Raw genomic sequence first — 17,488 nt, 5'->3', positions numbered from 1 at the left:
TAAATGGTCAGGGAAATACAACCAAAAGAATATTTTGTAACTTGTGGGAATAATATAAAATTCAAATAAATTAATAAGTATCTATAAATAAAGCCGGTTTTTAAAAAATTTAGAGACAGGGTCTCATCGTGTTGTCTAAGCTGCACTCGAACTCCTGGGCTCAAGCAATCCTGCCTCACTCAGCCTTCCAAGGAGTTGGGAGTACAGGCTCCCGCCACTGTGCCAAGGGCCTTTTTTTGTTGTTGTTGAGACAGGGTCTTGCTCTGTTGCCCGGGCTGGAGTGCAGTGGTGTGATCATGGCTCACTGCAGCCTCAACCTCCGGGGCCCAAGTGATCCCCCTACCTCAGCCCCGCAAAGTGCTGGGATTACAGGTGTGAGCCACTGCACCTGGCCTCCCAGCTCTTAAATAAAGTTTTATTGAAATGCTACCATGCCCGTTTGGTATATATGTCTGTGTCTGCCTTTTTTACTATAATAGAGTTAGGTCTTCATGACAGAGACCAGATGGCCTGCAGGGCTGAATAACATTAACTCTGTGTCTCTTACAGAAAACATATGTTGGCCAGTGCAGTGGCTCACGCCTGTAATCCCAGCACTTTGGGAGGCCGAGGCAGGCGGATCACGAGGTCAGGAGATCGAGACCATCCTGGCTAACACGGTGAAACCCCGTCTCTACTAAAAATACAAAAAATTAGCTGGGCGTGGTGGCAGGCGCCTGTAGTCCCAGCTACTCGGGAGGCTGAGGCAGGAGAACGGCGTGAACCTGGGGGGCGGAGCTTGCACTGAGCCGAGATAGTGCCACTGCACTACAGTCTGGGTGACAAAGCAAGACTCCATCTCAAAAAAAAAAAAAAAAAAGGCTGGGCGTGGTGGCTCACGCCTGTAATCCCAGCCCTTTGGGAAGCTGAGGCGGGCGGATCATGAGGTCAGGGGATCGAGACCATCCTGGTTAACCCAGTGAAACCCCGTCGCTACTAAAAATACAAAAAAATTAGCCAGGCGTGGTGGCGGGCCTCTGTAGTCCCAGCTACTCAGGAGGCTGAGGCAGGAGAATGGCGTGAACCCAGGAGGCAGAGCTTGCAGTGAGCTGAGATCGCGCCACTGCACTCCAGCTTGGGCGACAGAGCAAGACTCCGTCTCAAAAAAAAAAGAAAAAAGAAAACATATGTTGGCTGGGTGCGGTGGCTCACGCCTGTAATCCCAGCACTTTGGGAGGCTGAGGCGGGTGGATCACGAAGTCAGGAGTTCGAGACCAGCCTGATCAACATGGTGAAACTCCGTCTCTACTAAAAATACAAAAATTAGCTAGGCATGGTGGCACGCGCCTGTAATCCCAGCTACTCAGAAGGCTAAGGCAGGAGAATCATTTGAACCCAGGAGGCGGAGGTTGCAGTGAGCCAAGATTGTGCCACTGCAATCCAGCCTGGGAGACAGGGTGAGAGTCCGTCTCAAAAAAAGAAAACAGGCCAGGTGCTGTGGCTCACACCTGTAATCCCAGCACTCTGGGAGGCTGAGGCAGGTAGATCACAAGGTCAGGAGATCAAGACAACCCTGCCTAACACAGTGAAACCCCGTCTCTAATAAAAAAAATACAAAAAATTAGCCGGACTTAGTGGCGGGCGCCTGTAGTCCCAGCTACTAGGGAGGCTGAGGCAGGAGAATGGTGTGAACCCGGAGGGTGGAGCTTGCAGTGAGCCGAGATAGTACCACTGCACTCCAGCACTCCAGCCTGGATGACAGAGCGAGACTCCTTCTCAAAAAAAAAAAAAAAAAGAAAAACAAAACAAAACAAAACAAACAAATAAAAATATGTCAGCTTGGTACAGTGGCTCATGCCTGTCATCCCAGCACTTTGAGAGGCCAAGGCCAGAAGATCACTTGAGCCCAAGAATTTGAGGTTACAGTGAGCCGTGACTGTGCCACTGTACTTCAGCCTGGGCGCACAGTGAGATCCTGTCTCTAAAAAAAGAAAAAAAGAAAGAAAGAAAACATGTAGGCTGGGTGTGGTGGCTCATGCATGTCATCTCAGTACTTTGGGAGGCTGGGTGAGAGGACTGCTTGAGTCCAGGAGTTCAAGACCAGACTTGGCAAGATAGTGAGACCCTGTCTCTTCAAAAAATTAAAAATTAGCTGGATGTGGTAGTGTGCACCTGTAGACCCAGCTACTTCGGAGGCTGAGGTGTAGGATCACTTGAGTCCGGGAGGCAGAGGTTGCAGTCAGCCGAGATTGTGCCACGGCACGCCAGCCTGGGCAACAAAGCGATACCCTGTCTCAAAACAAAGAAAACGTGTGTACGTGTGTATCAACCCCTGGGCCAATGACATTTGATTGCCTGTGCCTCCTATCAGATCCACGTGAACAGGATTTTGACTCTCTTGTTCTCTGCCAGACCACCAGTGCCCAGTACCATGCCTGGCACTTTAGAGGCGCTCATAAATGTTTGCCAAACGAATGGAGGGCGAATTCAGGGAACAGACCCTAATCTTGGAGCGGGCCAGCCCCCATGGGAGCCGAAGTCCCGGTGTCCACCACGCACCGGGGTTTGGGCCTCACCCAGCTCATCCCAGAGCTGCCGGCACTTGTCCGTCATGCCCGCGCCCTGCTGCCGCCACAGGACCAGGCGCGGGTCCTGCAGGAACTGCTCGGTCATGAGAATCAGCATGCGCGCCCCGTTGGAGTCCCGCATTCGCAGCATCTCCCGCACCTGTGCCGGGGACAGGGTGGTGAGGAAGGGCTGGGGCGTCCGCCGGGGCCTTCTGCACCCCGCGCCCCGCCGGCCCGCACGGCACCTTGCTGAACATGGAGCGCAGCTGCTGGCTGGCCCCGTAGTAGCCGCCATTGGACAGTAGCTGCTTCACCTGCTCCTGGATCTGCTCCTCGTCCAGGTGCCAGCAGTTGGCGTCCTCGATTCCTGCGCCGGCGGTGGGGTCTGGGGCACCTGCAGGGAGGGAGGGAAAGGAAGCTGAGGCTGGGGCTGGAGTTGGGGCTGGGTTGGGTTGAGGAGAGCTGTCCTTTTTTTTTTTTTTTTTTTTTTTTGAGACGGAGTTTGGCTCTTCTTGCCCAGGCTGGAGTGCTGTAGCACGATCTTCGCTCACTGCAACCTCTGCCTCCCGGGTTCAAGTGATTCTCCTGCCTTAGCCTCCCAAGTAGCTGGGATTACAGGCACACCCCACTACACTTTGCCAATTTTTTTTGTATTTTTAGTACAGGCGGGATTTCATCATGTTGGTCAGGCTGGTCTCAAACTCCTGACCTCAGGTGATCCACCTGCCTTGGCCTCCCAAAGTGCTGGGATTACAGGCATGAGCCACTGTGCCTGACCCATCCATCCATTCTTCCAAGTCACCCAACCCGTTCCAAAGTTCCATCCATCCCACCTAAACCCCACCCACCCATCTGCTTGTCCATCCCACCCGACCATCTATTTATGTTTATCCATCCATCCATCCCTCCATCAATCCATCTATCTTGTCCTAAACATGACTAGCTCATGCATCCATTTTCTCATTCATCCACTTAGTCATCTGATATGGTTTGGCTCTGTGTCTCCACCCAAATCTCATGTTGAATTATGATCCCCAGAGTTGGAAGTGGGGCATGGAGGGAGGTGATTGGATCATGGGGATGGTTTCTAATGGTGTAGCACCATCCCCTTAGTGTTGTTTCATGATAGAGTTCTCATGAGATCTGGTTGTTTGAAAGTGTGTAGCATCTCCCCCTTCGCTCTTTCTCTCCTGCCAGCCATGTGAAGATGTGTTTGCTTCTCCTTCACCTTCCGCCATGATTGTAAGTTTCCTGAGGCCTCCCCAAATGCAGAAGCCTGTGTAGCTTGCAGAACTATGAGCCGATTAAACCTGTTTCCTTTAAATTGCCCTGTTTCAGGTATGTCTTTATAGCAGTGTGAAAACAGAGTAATACATCACCCATCCAATCCATTCATCTATCTTACTTGAAACACAACACACCCATACACCCATCCATCCATCCATCCATCCATCCATCCATCCATCCATCCATTCCATGCATCCATCCATGCATCCGTCTATGCATCCATCTGTTCATCCATCCATGCATCCATCCATCCATCCATCTTGTCCAAAACGCCACCAGCTCATCCATTTGCTCATTTATCCACTGAGTCATCCATCCAATCCATCTATCTCCCCTGTAGTAATATCCATCCATCCATCCATCCATCCATCCATGCATCCATCCATCCATCTTGCCCAAAACACGAGGAGCTCATTCATCCATTTGTTCATTCATCCATTTACTTATCCATCCAATCCATTCATCTATCTCTCCTGAAACACTACACATCCATCCATCTACCCGTCCACTCATCCATTTACCCATCCCACTCAAAACACCACCCACCCATCTGTTTACTCATCTGTCTCACCTGAAACACAACCCACTTATCCACCCCCACCCAAGTCATGCCAGCCTCTATCTACCTGGCCATGTCCCCCATTTCACTTCATCCACAGGTTCATACCCCTTAAACAACCACCTACCCCATTGGTCCATCATCCACCCTACCCATAATTCCCACCCATCCACCCATCTATATACTCATCTTATTGATCTATCTGCCCACTCACCCCTTTTATCTTTCCAATCCACGTGAACTAACCACTCAAAATACCCACCCTCCCATTTGTCCATTGACCCACACAAGTACACTATCCACCCCACCCAGTAACTATCATCCAATAACTAACCCTAGTTATCTAGGTGATAACTATTAGTTATCACCCAATAACTAATCCTAACTCTCTATGCTTCCATTAAACCACTCATTCATTATCAAACCATCCATTCATATGTGCCTCTCAAAAAACCCACTACCCCATTCGTCCATCCATCCACCCTACACAAAGCGCCCACCCACTCTGCCCACCCACGATGTTGATCCACATGTGAACCTTCCTTCCATTCACCCATCAACTCACTCCCAATGCATGTACCCATTGGATCTTTCATTCTTTCACTAACTTCATCTGTCCACCATTGTCAGTCTACCTTAACCCCACTAGTCAAAGCCCTCCCCACCCAACCACTCATCCTCACCTCCAATCACCACCAGTTCTGTCCTTCCCTTCTTCTTTTTTTTTTTTTTTTTTGAGTCAGGGTCTCAGTCTGTCATCAGGTTGGAGTGTAGTAGCACGATCATAGCTGACTGCAGCCTTTACCTCCCACGCTCGTGATCCTCCCACGCTCGTGATCCTCCCATCTCAGCTTCCCAAGTATCTACAGGTGTGTGTGTGCCATCACGCCCAACTACTTTTGTTTATTTTTTGTAGAGAGGAGGTCTCACTATTTTGCCCAGGCCGGTCTTGAACTTCTGGTCTCAAGTGATCCTCCTTCCTCAGCCTCCCAAATGCTGGGATTACAGGTATGAGCCACCACACTCAGCTTCCAATTCCCATTCACCTAACGGCATTGTTAATATCCCGTCCAGGCTGGGTGCGGTGGCTCACACCTGTAATCCCAGGACTTTGGGAGGGTGAGGCAGGTGGATCACCTGAGGTCAGAAGTTCAAGACCAGCCTGGCCAACATGGTGAAACCCCCGTCTCTACAAAAATACAAAAATTAGCCGGGCATGATGGTGTGCGTCTGTAATCCCAGCTACTCGGGAGGCTGAGACAGGAGAATTGCTTGAACCCAGGAGGCAGAGGTTGCAGTGAGCTGAGATTGCACCACTGCACTTCAGCTTGGGCGACAGGAAGACTCCATCTCAAAAAAGAAAAATCCCCCACCCACCCATTCATTTTTCCACACCATCAGTTGCCCTCAGTGCCTGATCACGAACACTTTTTTTTTTTTTGGAGACAGGGTCTCACTTTGTCTCCCAGGCTGGAGTGCAATGGCGCGATCTCAGCTCACTGCAACCTCTGCCTCCCGGGTTCAACCCATTCTCCCAGCTCAGCCTCCTGAGTGGCTGGGACTACAGGCACCCACCACCACGCCCGGCTAATTTTTATGTTTTGGTAGAGATGGAGTTTTGCCATGTTGTCCAGGCTGGTCTTGAACTCCTGACCTCAACTGATCCGCCCACCTCCGCCTCCCAAAGTGCTGGGATTACAGGTGTGAGCCCCTGCGCCCAGCCAATCACGAACACTTTCTGTACCCACCCAGCACCTCCCTCCATCATCCATCCATGCCTCCACCTACTACTCATCTTCCCCATCCTAGCTGGGCAACCCAAGCCCCTCGGAGCCCCCCAAACCCTCCCAGCCCTCACCACACCTCCTGGTGTATCCCCTCACCCATAACACCTCTGACACCCACAAATGTCCCACATTCCCTTCACGCCCCCCTCTTCTCCCACACCCAGGATGCTCCATCTATTGACATACCCAGCCCTGGGGCCAGACCTCCCACTTGCCCTCTAACGCAGGATCTCCCCTCCTGCCCTCGCCCTCTGCCCGTAGGCTGATTTGCAACTACTCATCTGTCCTGTGGCCAGATATCTGGGATCTGCCACTCACCAGGTGGGTGACCTCAGATGATGCAGGCCATGGTGCGTTTTCCACCCCCCCGCCCCCACAACTTCCTGTCAGTAAGTGACCAGCACTGGGCACACAGCAAGCGGCGTGGCTGTGCGCTTGGGCATCCTCTCCCCACCGGACCCCCGGGGTGCCCTTACCATTCACCAAGTTGATCTCGGAGCCCAGCAGGAGGATCTCATCAGCCAAGCGCTGAGCAGTGGGTAGCACCTCAGTGTGGTGGGCGCTGATGAGGTACTGCACGAACTTCTGCAGCTGGTCTCGGTTCATCTGGGAGAGCGTCTCAGAGATGGGCAGCCGCAGCTCCACCTGGTGGGCGTGCCGAATGCGGTACAGGGACAGGGCCACCACGTGGGCACAGTAGAAGAGGTCACGGTTGTCACAGCCGCAGCTCACAGACGTGATCTTGCAGCGATCAAAGCTGATGGAGACGTGGTAGAGGCGCTCGGGCTCTCCAGGACTCCCTGGCTCGCGGATGTTTCCGCTCAGGTGGAATCCTAGGATCAAAGCCAAACTGTCGCATCTGTGTCATCCCAGAGACAGGCGGTGTTTGTGGTACACAGCAAGACCCGGTTGCAAAGCCCAGCCGAGTCACTTCACTAGCGCAAGTCACCTCACTCACTTTGCATTTTTTTTTCTTTTTGAGACAAAATCTCGCTCTGTGGCCCAGGTTGGAGCGTAGTGCTGCGACCTGGGCTCACTGCAACCTCCGCCTCCCAGGTTCAAGCGATTCTCCTGCTTCAGCCTCCCAAGTAACTGGGATTACAGGCACACACCACCATGCCCAGGTAATTTTATTTATTTATTTATTTATTTGGGACAGAGTTTTGCTCTGTTGCCCAGGCAGGAGTGCAATGGCGTGATCTCGGCTCACCGCAACCTCCACCTCCCAGGTTCAAGTGATTCTCCTGCCTCAGCTTCCCGAGTAGCTGGGATTACAGGCATGCGCCACCATGCCTGGCTAATTTTGTATTTTTAGTAGAGATGGGGTTTCTCCATGTTGGTCAGGCTGATTTTGAACTCCTGGCCTCAGGTGATCCGCCTGCCTCAGCCTCCCAAAGTGCAGGGATTACAGGTGTGGGCCACGGTGCCCAGCCTAATTTTTGTATTTTTAGAAGAGACAGCCTGGCGCGGTGGCTCATGCCTGTAATCCCAGCACTTTGGGAGGCTGAGGCTGGTAGATCACCTGAGGTCCGGAGTTCAAGACCAGCATGGCCAACATGGTGAAACCCTGTCTCTACTAAAAATATAAAAAAATTAGCCGGGCATGGTGGCGGGCGCCTGTAATCCCAGGTACTCAGGAGGCTGAGGCAGGAGAATGGCTTGAACCCGGGAGGCAGAGGTTGCAGTGAGCTGAGATCGCACCATTGCACTCCAGCCTGGGTAACAGAACGAGACTCTGTCTCAAAAAAGAGCTTAGAATGCTGTTGGTATGAAGTTAAGTCCTAAGTAAACACTTGCTTTTTTTTTTTTTTTTTTTTTTTTTCTGAGACAGAGTCTTGCTCTGTCACCCAGGCTGGAGTGCAGTGGCGCTATCTTGACTCACTGCAACCTCCGCCTCCTGGGTTCAAGCGATTCTCCTACCTCAGCCTCCTGTGTAGCTGGGATTACAGGCGTGCACCACCATGCCCGGCTAATTTTTTGTATTTTTAGTAGAGATCAGGTTTCACCATATTGGCCAGGCTAATCTTGAACTCCTGACCTAGTGTAGTCTTGAACTCCTGACCTAGTGATCCACCCGCCTCGGCCTCCCAAAGTGCTGGGATTATAGGCGTGAGCCACCGAGCCCAGCCCAACACTTGCTCTTATTTTAATTATGAATAGTATCATACCATGACATTGAAGGTGGTTTTCTGATTCCTTGGATTACAATGAATATGGCCAGGGCTTCAGGAGCCCCTCAATTTCCTGAGAAAATGCCAAAGACCTGTGGCGCTTGGGGCGAGGGGCTGATGAAGTAAGCCAGGGGCCAGGTGTCCCCTTCACTCCCCCTGCCCCTCCCTGGGCAGCCCAGGTGCCAGGCTCATCCGACTGGTTCAGCAGCTCAGGCCCAGCCTGGGTCATGCAGGGAGATGGCTTCCTCATACCAGCTGGAGGTGGCAAGGAGCCTGCGGTCAGCGGGGCCATGTCCCAGCAAAGGGGCTCCAAGGCAGATAGAGCCGACGGGGCATCATATCAGCCCAGCCCCAACCTCTAGCTGGGAGAAATGGCCTGCTGCAGCCAGAGGTCTGGAGTCCCAGGCCTCACTTGTTTTCTGGCTCAGCTTCTACTGGTCCCTTTCTGAGTCTGGCTGCCTGAGATCCAAGGCCTTTCCACTGTTCTCATTACATCTCCCCCAGTCTCTGCAGCCCTTTTGTTTTCTTAGCTTGAGGTCTGAGCCCACCCTTCACAGCTGATCCTAACCTGATACTTGGCCAGGCATGGTGGGTCACGCCTGTAATCCCAGTGCTTTGGGAGGCTGTGGCAGGAGGATCTCTTGAGCCCAGGAGTTCGAGACCAGCCTGGGCAACAGAGTGAGACCAGGTCTCTACAAAAAACTTAAAAACTAGTCAAGTGTGGTGGCCTGCGCCTGTGGTACCAACTACTTGGGAGGCTGAGGTGGGAGGATCACTTGAGCTCAGATGTTTGTGGCTGCAGTGAGCTATTATCGCGCCACTGCACTCCAGCCTGGGCAACAGAGTGAGACCCTATCTCCCTTTTTTTTTTCTTTTGAGACAGAGTCTCTCTCTCTTGCCCAGGCTGGAGAGCAATGACATGATATTGGCTCACTGCAACCTCTGCCTCCCGGGTTCAACTGATTCTCCTGCCTCAGCCTCTCAAGTAGCTGGGATTACAGGCATGTGCCACCACACCTGGCTAATTTTTGTATCTTTAGTAGAGACGGGGTTTCACCATGTTGGCCAGGCTGAACTCCTGACCTTAGGTGATCCACCCGCCTCAGCCCCCAAAGTGCTGGGATTACAGGTGTGAGCCACTGTGCCCGGCCGAGACCCTATCTCTTAAAAAAAAAAAAAAATTTGGTCAGGCGCGGTGGCTCATGCCTGTAATCCCAGCACTGTAGGAGGCTGAGGCGGGCAGATCACGAGGTCAGGAGATCGAGACTATGCTGGCTAACACGGTGAAACCCCGTCTCTACTAAAAAATAGAAAAAATTAGCTGGGTGTGGTGGCAGGTGCCTGTAGTCCCAGCTACTTGGGAGGCTGAGGCAGGAGAATGGTGTGAACCAGAGAAGTGGAGGTTGCAGTAAGCCGAGATTGTGCCACTGCACTCCAGCCTGGGCAACAGAGTGAGACTCCATCTCAAAAAAAAAAAAAAAAAAAAAAAATTCTAGGCCGGGCATGGTGGCTCACACCTGTAATCCCGGCACTTTGGGAGGCCGAGGCGGGTGGATCACGAGGTCAGGAGTTCAAGACCAGCCTGGCCAACATGGTGAAACCCTGTCTCTACAAAAATACAAAAATTAGCCGGGCATGATAGCGGGTGCCTGTAGTCCCAGCTACTAGGGAGGCCGAGGCAGGGGTATTGCTTGAACCTGGGAGGTGGAAGTTGCAGTGAGCTGAGATCGTGCCACTGCACTCCAGCCTGGGCAATAGAGCAAGACTCCATCTCGAAAAAAAAAAAAAAAAGAATTCTAAACTTCTACTCTACATTCCCACCTCAGCCCCGTTGCCTTAGGTCTAAGACCATTGCCCAACAATAGCTCTAAGCCTTTGAAATCCCAGCCTCTCTGCCTGAGGTCTAAGACTCTCACCTGTGGCTCTAAATCTTTGTGTCCAACTCCCACGTGGGCCCCACTGCCTGAGGTCTAGGATCATTCTTACCTCTGGCTCTAAACCCCTGGCCCAAAGCATCACTGGGTCCCTCAGCCCGAGGTCTGGAGCCTCCTCTCACTGCTGGCTGACAGCTGCTCCTCTGATCCTCGCCTGGGACCTGCTCTTCTCTCCGTCTCACTACTTCATTCCCCATTCCCCAGCTCAGCAGCCTGAGGTCTAGGGCTCTAGGAGCACTTTCCACCTTCAGCTCATAATCCCGAACCCAACCCCATCTGAGCCTGAAGCCTGAGGTCTGGCACCTTCACCACCATGTCTCAACCTCTACCCTTGTCCCTAGAGTGGCCCTCACCTCTCTTCCTTTTCTTTTTTTTTTTCTTTTTTCTCTTTGAGGTAGCATCTCGCTCTGTAACCCAGGCTGGAGTACAGTGGTGCAATCATAGCTTACTGCAGGCTCGACCTCTCGGGCAAAAGTGATCCTCCTGCCTTGGCCTCCCATGTACCTGGGACCACAGGCACCCGCCACCATGCCCAGCTCATTTTTTGATTTTTTTGTGAAGACAAGGTCTCATTGTGTTGTCCAGGCTGGTCTTGAACTCTTGGCCTCAAGTGATCTTCCTGCCTTGGCCTCCCAAAGTGTTGAGATCACAGGTGTGAACCACCACATCTGGCCTCACCCCTCCTTTACATGGGCTCTGATGTGTAAGTTCTGGGATCTCTCCTCCCCTGTTTCTGGTTCACCATCCTTTCCCCCACCCCCTTGTCTAAACCCCGCTGCCTGGGTTCTAGGGTGATCCTTGAGCTTTTGCTCAAAACATCGTGTACAGGCTGGGTGTGGTGGCTCATGCCTGTAATCCCAACACTTTGGGAGGCCGAGGCGGGTGGATCACGAGGTCAGGAGATCGAGACCATCCTAGCTAACATAGTGAAACCCCGTCTCTACTAAAAATACAAAAAATTAGCCGGGCTTGGTGGCGGGCGCCTGTAGTCCCGGCTACTTGGGAGACTGAGGCAGGAGAATGGCGTGAACCCAGGAGGCGGAGCTTGCAGTGAGCCGAGATCGCGCCACTGCACTCCGGCCTGGGCGAAAGAGCGAGACTCCGTCTCAAAAAAAAAAAAAATACAAAAAATTAGCTGGGCGCGGTGGCGGGCGCCTGTAATCCCAGCTACTCGGGAGGCTGAGGCAGAATGGTGTGAACCCAGGAGGCGGAGCTTGCAGTGAGCCGAGATAGCGCCACTGCACTCCGGCCTGTGCCAAAGAGCGAGACTCCGTCTCAAAAAAACAAAAACAAACAAACAAACAAAAAATCTTGTACAATCCTATCTGGGCCTCGAAGCCTGAGGTCTGTAACCTCCCATCCCCTGGCCCCAGGCCTCCCTCCAACTCCCCCATTTCCAGGCCTGGTATGGACCTCCTGGCCTCCCCAGCAGGAGTGGGGGACAAAGACTCACCCACTTGCAACACGCGGTCCACGGCCCCGCTCTGGAGCAGGTGCAGCCCGCGGGTAAAGGGCACCCGGGCATCGTGCTCGCCCTCTGGGGGCGGGTAACCCAGCGACGAGTACATACATATTTCCCGTTCACTGCGTGGAAACGACCAAAACACGATGCGCTTCTGGACGGGCTCAGGCACCCGGGAGAACCGCTCCTCCACCTGTAGGAAGGGCCAGTGGGTTAGGAGCCTGGGGTTGATGTAATCCCAGTGCTTTGGGAAGCTTAGGTGGGAGGATCGCTTGAGGCCAGGAGTTCGAGACCAACCTGGGCAACATAGAGAGGCTCCCATCTTTACAAAAAAACTGGCCGGGCACTATGGCTCACGCCTGTAATACCAGGATTTTTGGGAGGCCGAGGCAGGCAGATCACCTGAGGTCAGGAGTTCAAGACCAGCCTGGCCAACATGATGAAACCCCATCTCTACTAAAGATAAAAAAAATTAGCTGGGTGTGGTGGTGAGCACCTGTAGTCCCAGCTGCTCGGGAGGCTGAGGCAGGAAAATCGCTGGAACCTGGAAGGCAGAGGCTGCAGTGAGCTGAGATCATGCCGCTGCACTCCAGCCTGGGTGACAGAGCAAGACTGCATCTCGAAAAAAAAAAAAAAAGATAAAAAAATAAAAAAATAAAAAAAATTAGCCAGGCATGGTGGCATGCGTCTGGAATCCCAGCTACTTGGGAGGGTGGGGCAGGAGGGTCACTTGAGGCCATGAGTTTGAGGCTGCAGTGAGCCATGATTGCACCAGCGGCACTCCAGCCTGGGCAACAGAGCAAGATCCTGTCTCAAAAAAAATAGGTCGGGGCAGTGGCTCATGCCTGCAATTCTAGCACTTTGGGAGGCCAAGGCAGTTGGCGCACTTGAGTCCAGGAGTTCGAGAGCAGCCTGGCCAACATGGCGAAACCCCGTCTCTACTAAAAATACAAAAATTAGCCAGGCGTGGTGGCATGCACCTATAATCTCAGCTACTCGGGAGGCTGAGGCACGAGAACCACTTGAACCAGGGAGGCGGAGGTTGCAGTGAGCCGAGATTGCGCCATTGCACTCCACTCTGGGCCACGGAGCGAGACTCCGTCTCAAATAAATAAATAAATAAATAAATAAATAAATAAAAATAAAAAAAGAGAGAAACCGAGGCTTGAATCCTAGCTTTACTATTTACGAGCACTGTGACCCCAGGCAAGTCACTTGGCCTCAGTATTCTCAGGTGTAAAGTGGGGAGGTCCACGGCACCAACCTCTTGAGGATTGTGGAGACTAAATATGCGGTATGGATGTAAAGAGCTTAAAGAACTTACAATAACACCTGGCCCATAGTTAGCATTCTAGAACTTTCTTGCGGTTTCCTTCCTGGATCCTCCTAGCTGCAGGGTCTTGGGATTCGGCTGTGAGATCTTCCCACCCACCAGGCTTTGGTGGAGCAGGAAGAAGTTAGAAAAAAGTGATAATAATGATTAAGGTGCCCATCTTGGCTGGACACCTGTAATCTCAGCACTTTGGGAGGCTGAGGCGGCAGCATTGCCTGAGCTCAGGCGTTCCAGACCAGCGTGAGCAACATAGTGAGACCCCATGTCTACACACACACACAGAATTAAAAATTAGCCAGGTGTGGTGGTGGGCGTCTGGAATCCCAGCTACTCAAGAGGCTGAGGCAGGAGGATTGCTTGAGCCCAGGAGTTTGAGGCTGCAGTGAGTTATGATTGCGTCATTGCGCAATCATTGTTTCACTGGGCTACTGAGCGAGGCTCTGCCTCAAAAGAAAAGAAAAAAGAAAAGAAAAGAATGCACACACTATGCTGAACACTTTATGTATGTAATTTCCAAATTCTCACAGCCACCTAGTGTGAGCTTGTCCAACCCACGCCCCACGGCCCTGGCCCAGGAGAGCTTTGAATGCAGGCCAACACAAATTCATAAGCTTTCTTAAAACATTATAAGATACGTCCGGGTGCGGTGGCTCATGCCTGTAATTCCAACACTTTGGGAGGGAGGCCAAGGTGGGAGGATCACTTGAGGTCAGGAGTTTGAAACCAGCCTGGCCAACATGGTGAAACCCCATCTCTACTAAATAAACAAAAATTAGCTGGGCATGGCGGCTCGCACCTGTAGTCCCAGCTACTCAGGAGGCTGAGGCGGGAGAATTGCTTGAACCCAGGAGGTGGAGGCTACAGTGAGCCGAGATCGTGCCACTGCACTCCAGCCTTGGCAACAGACTGAGACTCGTTTCAGATAAATAAATAAATAAATAAATACAAAGATTTTCTTTTCTTTTCTTTTTAAGCTCATCAGCTATTGTTAGTGTTAGTGTATTTTATATGTGGCCCAAGACAGTTCTTCTTACAGTGTGGCCTAGGGAAGCTAAAAGATTGAACACCCTTGATGGCACATTGATACTAAATCATGAACCTGTTTTATAGCTGGGAGAATCTGAGACTTAGTGGGATGAATTCACTCGTTCACGGTCCCAGAGCTGTGAGTTGTTTTCAACTCCTAAGACGGACTCTGTCGTTCCTCAGTTTCCCTTCCATGCCCCATCCCTGGGAAGGGGCCCCAGAAGGGGAGGGGGTATCCTGGCCACCGCTGTGGGCTCTGGGCAATACAGTGAGCTGGCTGAGCCTACCTTCCAATCTGGACTTGCTATTCCCTGGCTGGGTGACCTTGGGCAAGTTTCTCAACTTCTCTGTGCCCCAGTTTCCTCAAAGTGGGAACAAGAACAACTGCCAAAGGGTTGCAGGGGATTCCATGAGCTTCTGTGGGTCAAGAACTCTGAGGGCTCGCCTTGGCCAGGGCAGGTTTGTGGGAGGCTCGGAGATGGTTTTCAGATTATTCTGTGTGTCTCACATGCAATGAAGGGGCCCTCCTTAGCCCCTACTCCACCTGGGTTTCTAGGGGAAGTGGGAGAGGCAATGACCAGCCCAGGCCTCAGGGACAGTTGGCAGATGACTAAGGAGGGATTTTCCAGTCCATGAATCAGAGCCTGCCCATCCACACTTGGCCCAAACCCATCCGTCCAGGCCGACTTCCTAACTCCAGAGAGGCCGGGCAGGAAAGAACGCCCCCTGAAGCTGGACAGAGGATAGAGCCCGTGTGTGCTTCCTATTCAAGTCTGGGCCATGTCTCCAGTTCCTTGGGGGCCCACACTGAAGCTGAAAAAGGGGACTTAAAGGGCCCCAGCTCTGAGACATCCTGGCAGTGCCACCAGAAGCCACAGAAGAGAGCTTCTAGGTGCACCTGTCCAAGGACCACCACCCAGGCTCCGCCCCTGCTGTTTTCCTCTGGGAAGAGATAGGATAGTTCGGGGGGATGAGTTGGGGAGGAGGAGGGACCCTGGTATTTCAGTAATCCCTGCGGCAAGCCAGGAGAAGCTGGGCAGCCCCGAGAGAGGAATCTGGAGGAATAGAGAGGGGGTCCCCAAGGAACAGGTAGAATCTGGAGGCTCGAGGGCAGGAATGAATGGGGAAAAAAGGGGTGTCTTGAGCTGGAATCTGGAGAGATGGGGGAGTTATTTACTTGGGGTGTACGGTAGGGATCTGGAGAGCAGGAATGGGGTAGTGTGAGTCTCTAGAGGCTACGATGGAGGGAAACAGGGTGTCCCCAAGCGGGGGGCTGAAGAGAGGATTGAAGACTGAATGGGGTGCCCTGATTGGCGAATAAAGATGCGGTAGGAAAAGAGGGGTACCGTTGGGGGATAAGGTGGGAAAAGAGGGGTACCGTTGGGGGATAAGGTGGGAAAAGAGGGGTGCCCAGGGTTGTAGGCGGGCCATGGGGGCCAGATCTCAGAGATCTGGGGTTGGTATGAGAAGAAGGAAGTGTCCTGATTTGGGATCTGGGGCGCTGAGGGGCAGAGATGGCAGAGAAGGGATGGGGGTGGGTTACTGGGTTTGAAGGACAGAAACAGGAGGATGAGGGGGTGTTTCCAGGCAGGGTTAAGGGTCCTGGGGGTGGAATCTCAGGGGGTGTCTCTGATTGGGTTAGCTCTGGAGTCTGGGGATTGGGGGGGAGGAGAAGACAGGTGGGGAAGGTGCTGGGGGTGCGTCCCTGCCCCCGCCCCCTTCCCCCGCGGTCACCTGCTCGAAGGCCCAGCTCTCGGCTACCCGCTTGGCGCTGAGGTCCAGCAGCGCCTCGGGCCGGCCCCGGCCACGCGCGGCCCCGGCCCCGGCATCGCGCTCCTCGGGTCCCGCGGGGCAGCCCCGGCTCCGCTTGGCCGCGGGGGGTTCCATCCGGCCCGGCCGGGGCCAGGGCCGGGGCGGGGCCTCTTTGGGGGGCTCGGTCCGATGCCCGCTCCGCTTCGCCGGCTCCCGCGCCCCCTGCCCTCCTTCCCGTCCGTCCTCTGCGCTCGGCCGCCCCGGGACCCCTACCGCACCCACCCCCGACCCGCGCCGGGCCGGCCGGGTGATGCGGCCCCTTTAAGACTCTTCACAACAATGAAGCTGCTTCAGCCGCCGCTTTAGCTCCGCCGTCGTCCCGCCCCCACCGCCTGTCCCCATTGGCCCCCCCTCGGCCTCCTCGGCCCTCCCCCGCCATTGGCTGCGCCGCCAGACCCGTGTCCAAGCCTCGCTGCTCACTCGATGACTGCGATGCCAGTCTTTTCTTGTCTACCCAACCAGAGCGCACAGCGAGGGGGGCTGTCAATCACGGGGCGCCAGAGGCCAATCAGAGTGGGAAGACCCCCGCGGCCCAGGCCTTATGCGGAGTTTCGGGGCGGGCCCGGGGTTCATTCACAACATTCCTCCCCCGCCTCTCTTGGGCTGGACTGCGCGCCCCGGGCTTCTGGGGCTGCGCCCACACACGGCTTTGTTTACTGAGGGTCGCTTCCGGGCGCCGCGAGGGGACAATCAACATAGCCCGGCCGGTGAGCGAGACGGAGCAGCGGGATCCCTTGGCAGTGGCTCAGCCCCTCGTCCCTCCCAGCTGTGCGACCCGAGAAACTCACTCAACCTCTCTGGGCACCGGGTCAAGTTTTGGTTCTTGTGGGGGCGGAGGGGTCGCAGGCTCACTGAGGGAGCTCATGCGGGCCGCGGACCCCCTCTCCAGAAACAAAGCTCGGTTAGGGGGTTCATAGGTCATCCCTTGAGCCTCAAAACTAGTATAGTACTCCGCCCCTCCTTTCCATGCGCTAGATACTATCTTGGGTCATATGAAATTGCTAATTTTTTTTTACCATTTTTGGCCTGTTAAAATGGCAATTCCATGAGTTTCACCCTAACACTTATCAAACCCCAGCACCTCTGAGCATTTTTTCTGACTCAGCTTGTGTAGGCCACCGTCTCTGGCCTGGAAGCTGGCCATGGCTTCCATCACCCCTTCCCGTCCCGGCTCCTTGCCAATGTCCTCAGAGGACCCTGCATTTTTCCTTCCTCATACTTCTCACCATTACCATTTATTTATCTGTTTCGGCGGTTTTTTTTTTTTTTTTTTTCCTGAGACGGAGTTTCACTCTTGTCCAGGCTGGGGTGCAGTGGTGCGATCTCGGCTCACTGCAACCTGCGCCTCCCGGGGTCAAGTGATTCTCCTGCCTCAGCCTCCCGAATAGCTGAAATTACAGGCGCCCACCACCACGCCCGGCTAATTTTTGTATTTTTGGTAGAGACGGAGTTTTGCCATGTTGGCCAGGCTGGTCTTGAACTCCTGACCTCAAGTGATCCACCTTTGGTAGTTGCTTAATTTCAATCTCTCCCTCTCCACTGTGAGCCTCAGGAGGCAGGAGTTTGTCCCA

At 53.5% G+C, this 17,488-nt stretch overlaps 1 protein-coding gene across 2 annotated transcripts in view; it reads right to left on the bottom strand.

Moving 5' to 3' along the window:
• Nucleotides 1-16,219, bottom strand: part of ZSWIM4 (zinc finger SWIM-type containing 4) — a 37,890-nt gene extending 21,671 nt beyond the window's left edge. For both annotated transcript variants that reach the window (XM_055371904.2, XM_055371907.2), the window contains exons 1-5: nt 15,840-16,219; nt 11,738-11,939; nt 6,656-7,012; nt 2,792-2,940; nt 2,556-2,706 (exon numbers count right to left, since the gene is read on the bottom strand). In XM_055371904.2, the coding sequence (XP_055227879.1) occupies nt 2,556-2,706; nt 2,792-2,940; nt 6,656-7,012; nt 11,738-11,939; nt 15,840-15,992 (1,012 nt within the window). In that variant the 5' untranslated portion in view covers nt 15,993-16,219. The remainder of the gene's footprint in view (nt 1-2,555; nt 2,707-2,791; nt 2,941-6,655; nt 7,013-11,737; nt 11,940-15,839) is intronic.
• Between the last annotated feature and the right edge of the window lie 1,269 nt (nt 16,220-17,488).

The sequence above is a fragment of the Gorilla gorilla genome, chromosome 20 (assembly GCF_029281585.2).
Source record: "Gorilla gorilla gorilla isolate KB3781 chromosome 20, NHGRI_mGorGor1-v2.1_pri, whole genome shotgun sequence".
Classification (NCBI taxonomy): Eukaryota; Metazoa; Chordata; class Mammalia; order Primates; family Hominidae; genus Gorilla; species Gorilla gorilla.
The sequence above is the reverse complement of the archived record's forward strand: the minus strand, read 5'-3'. Positions and strand labels throughout refer to the sequence as shown.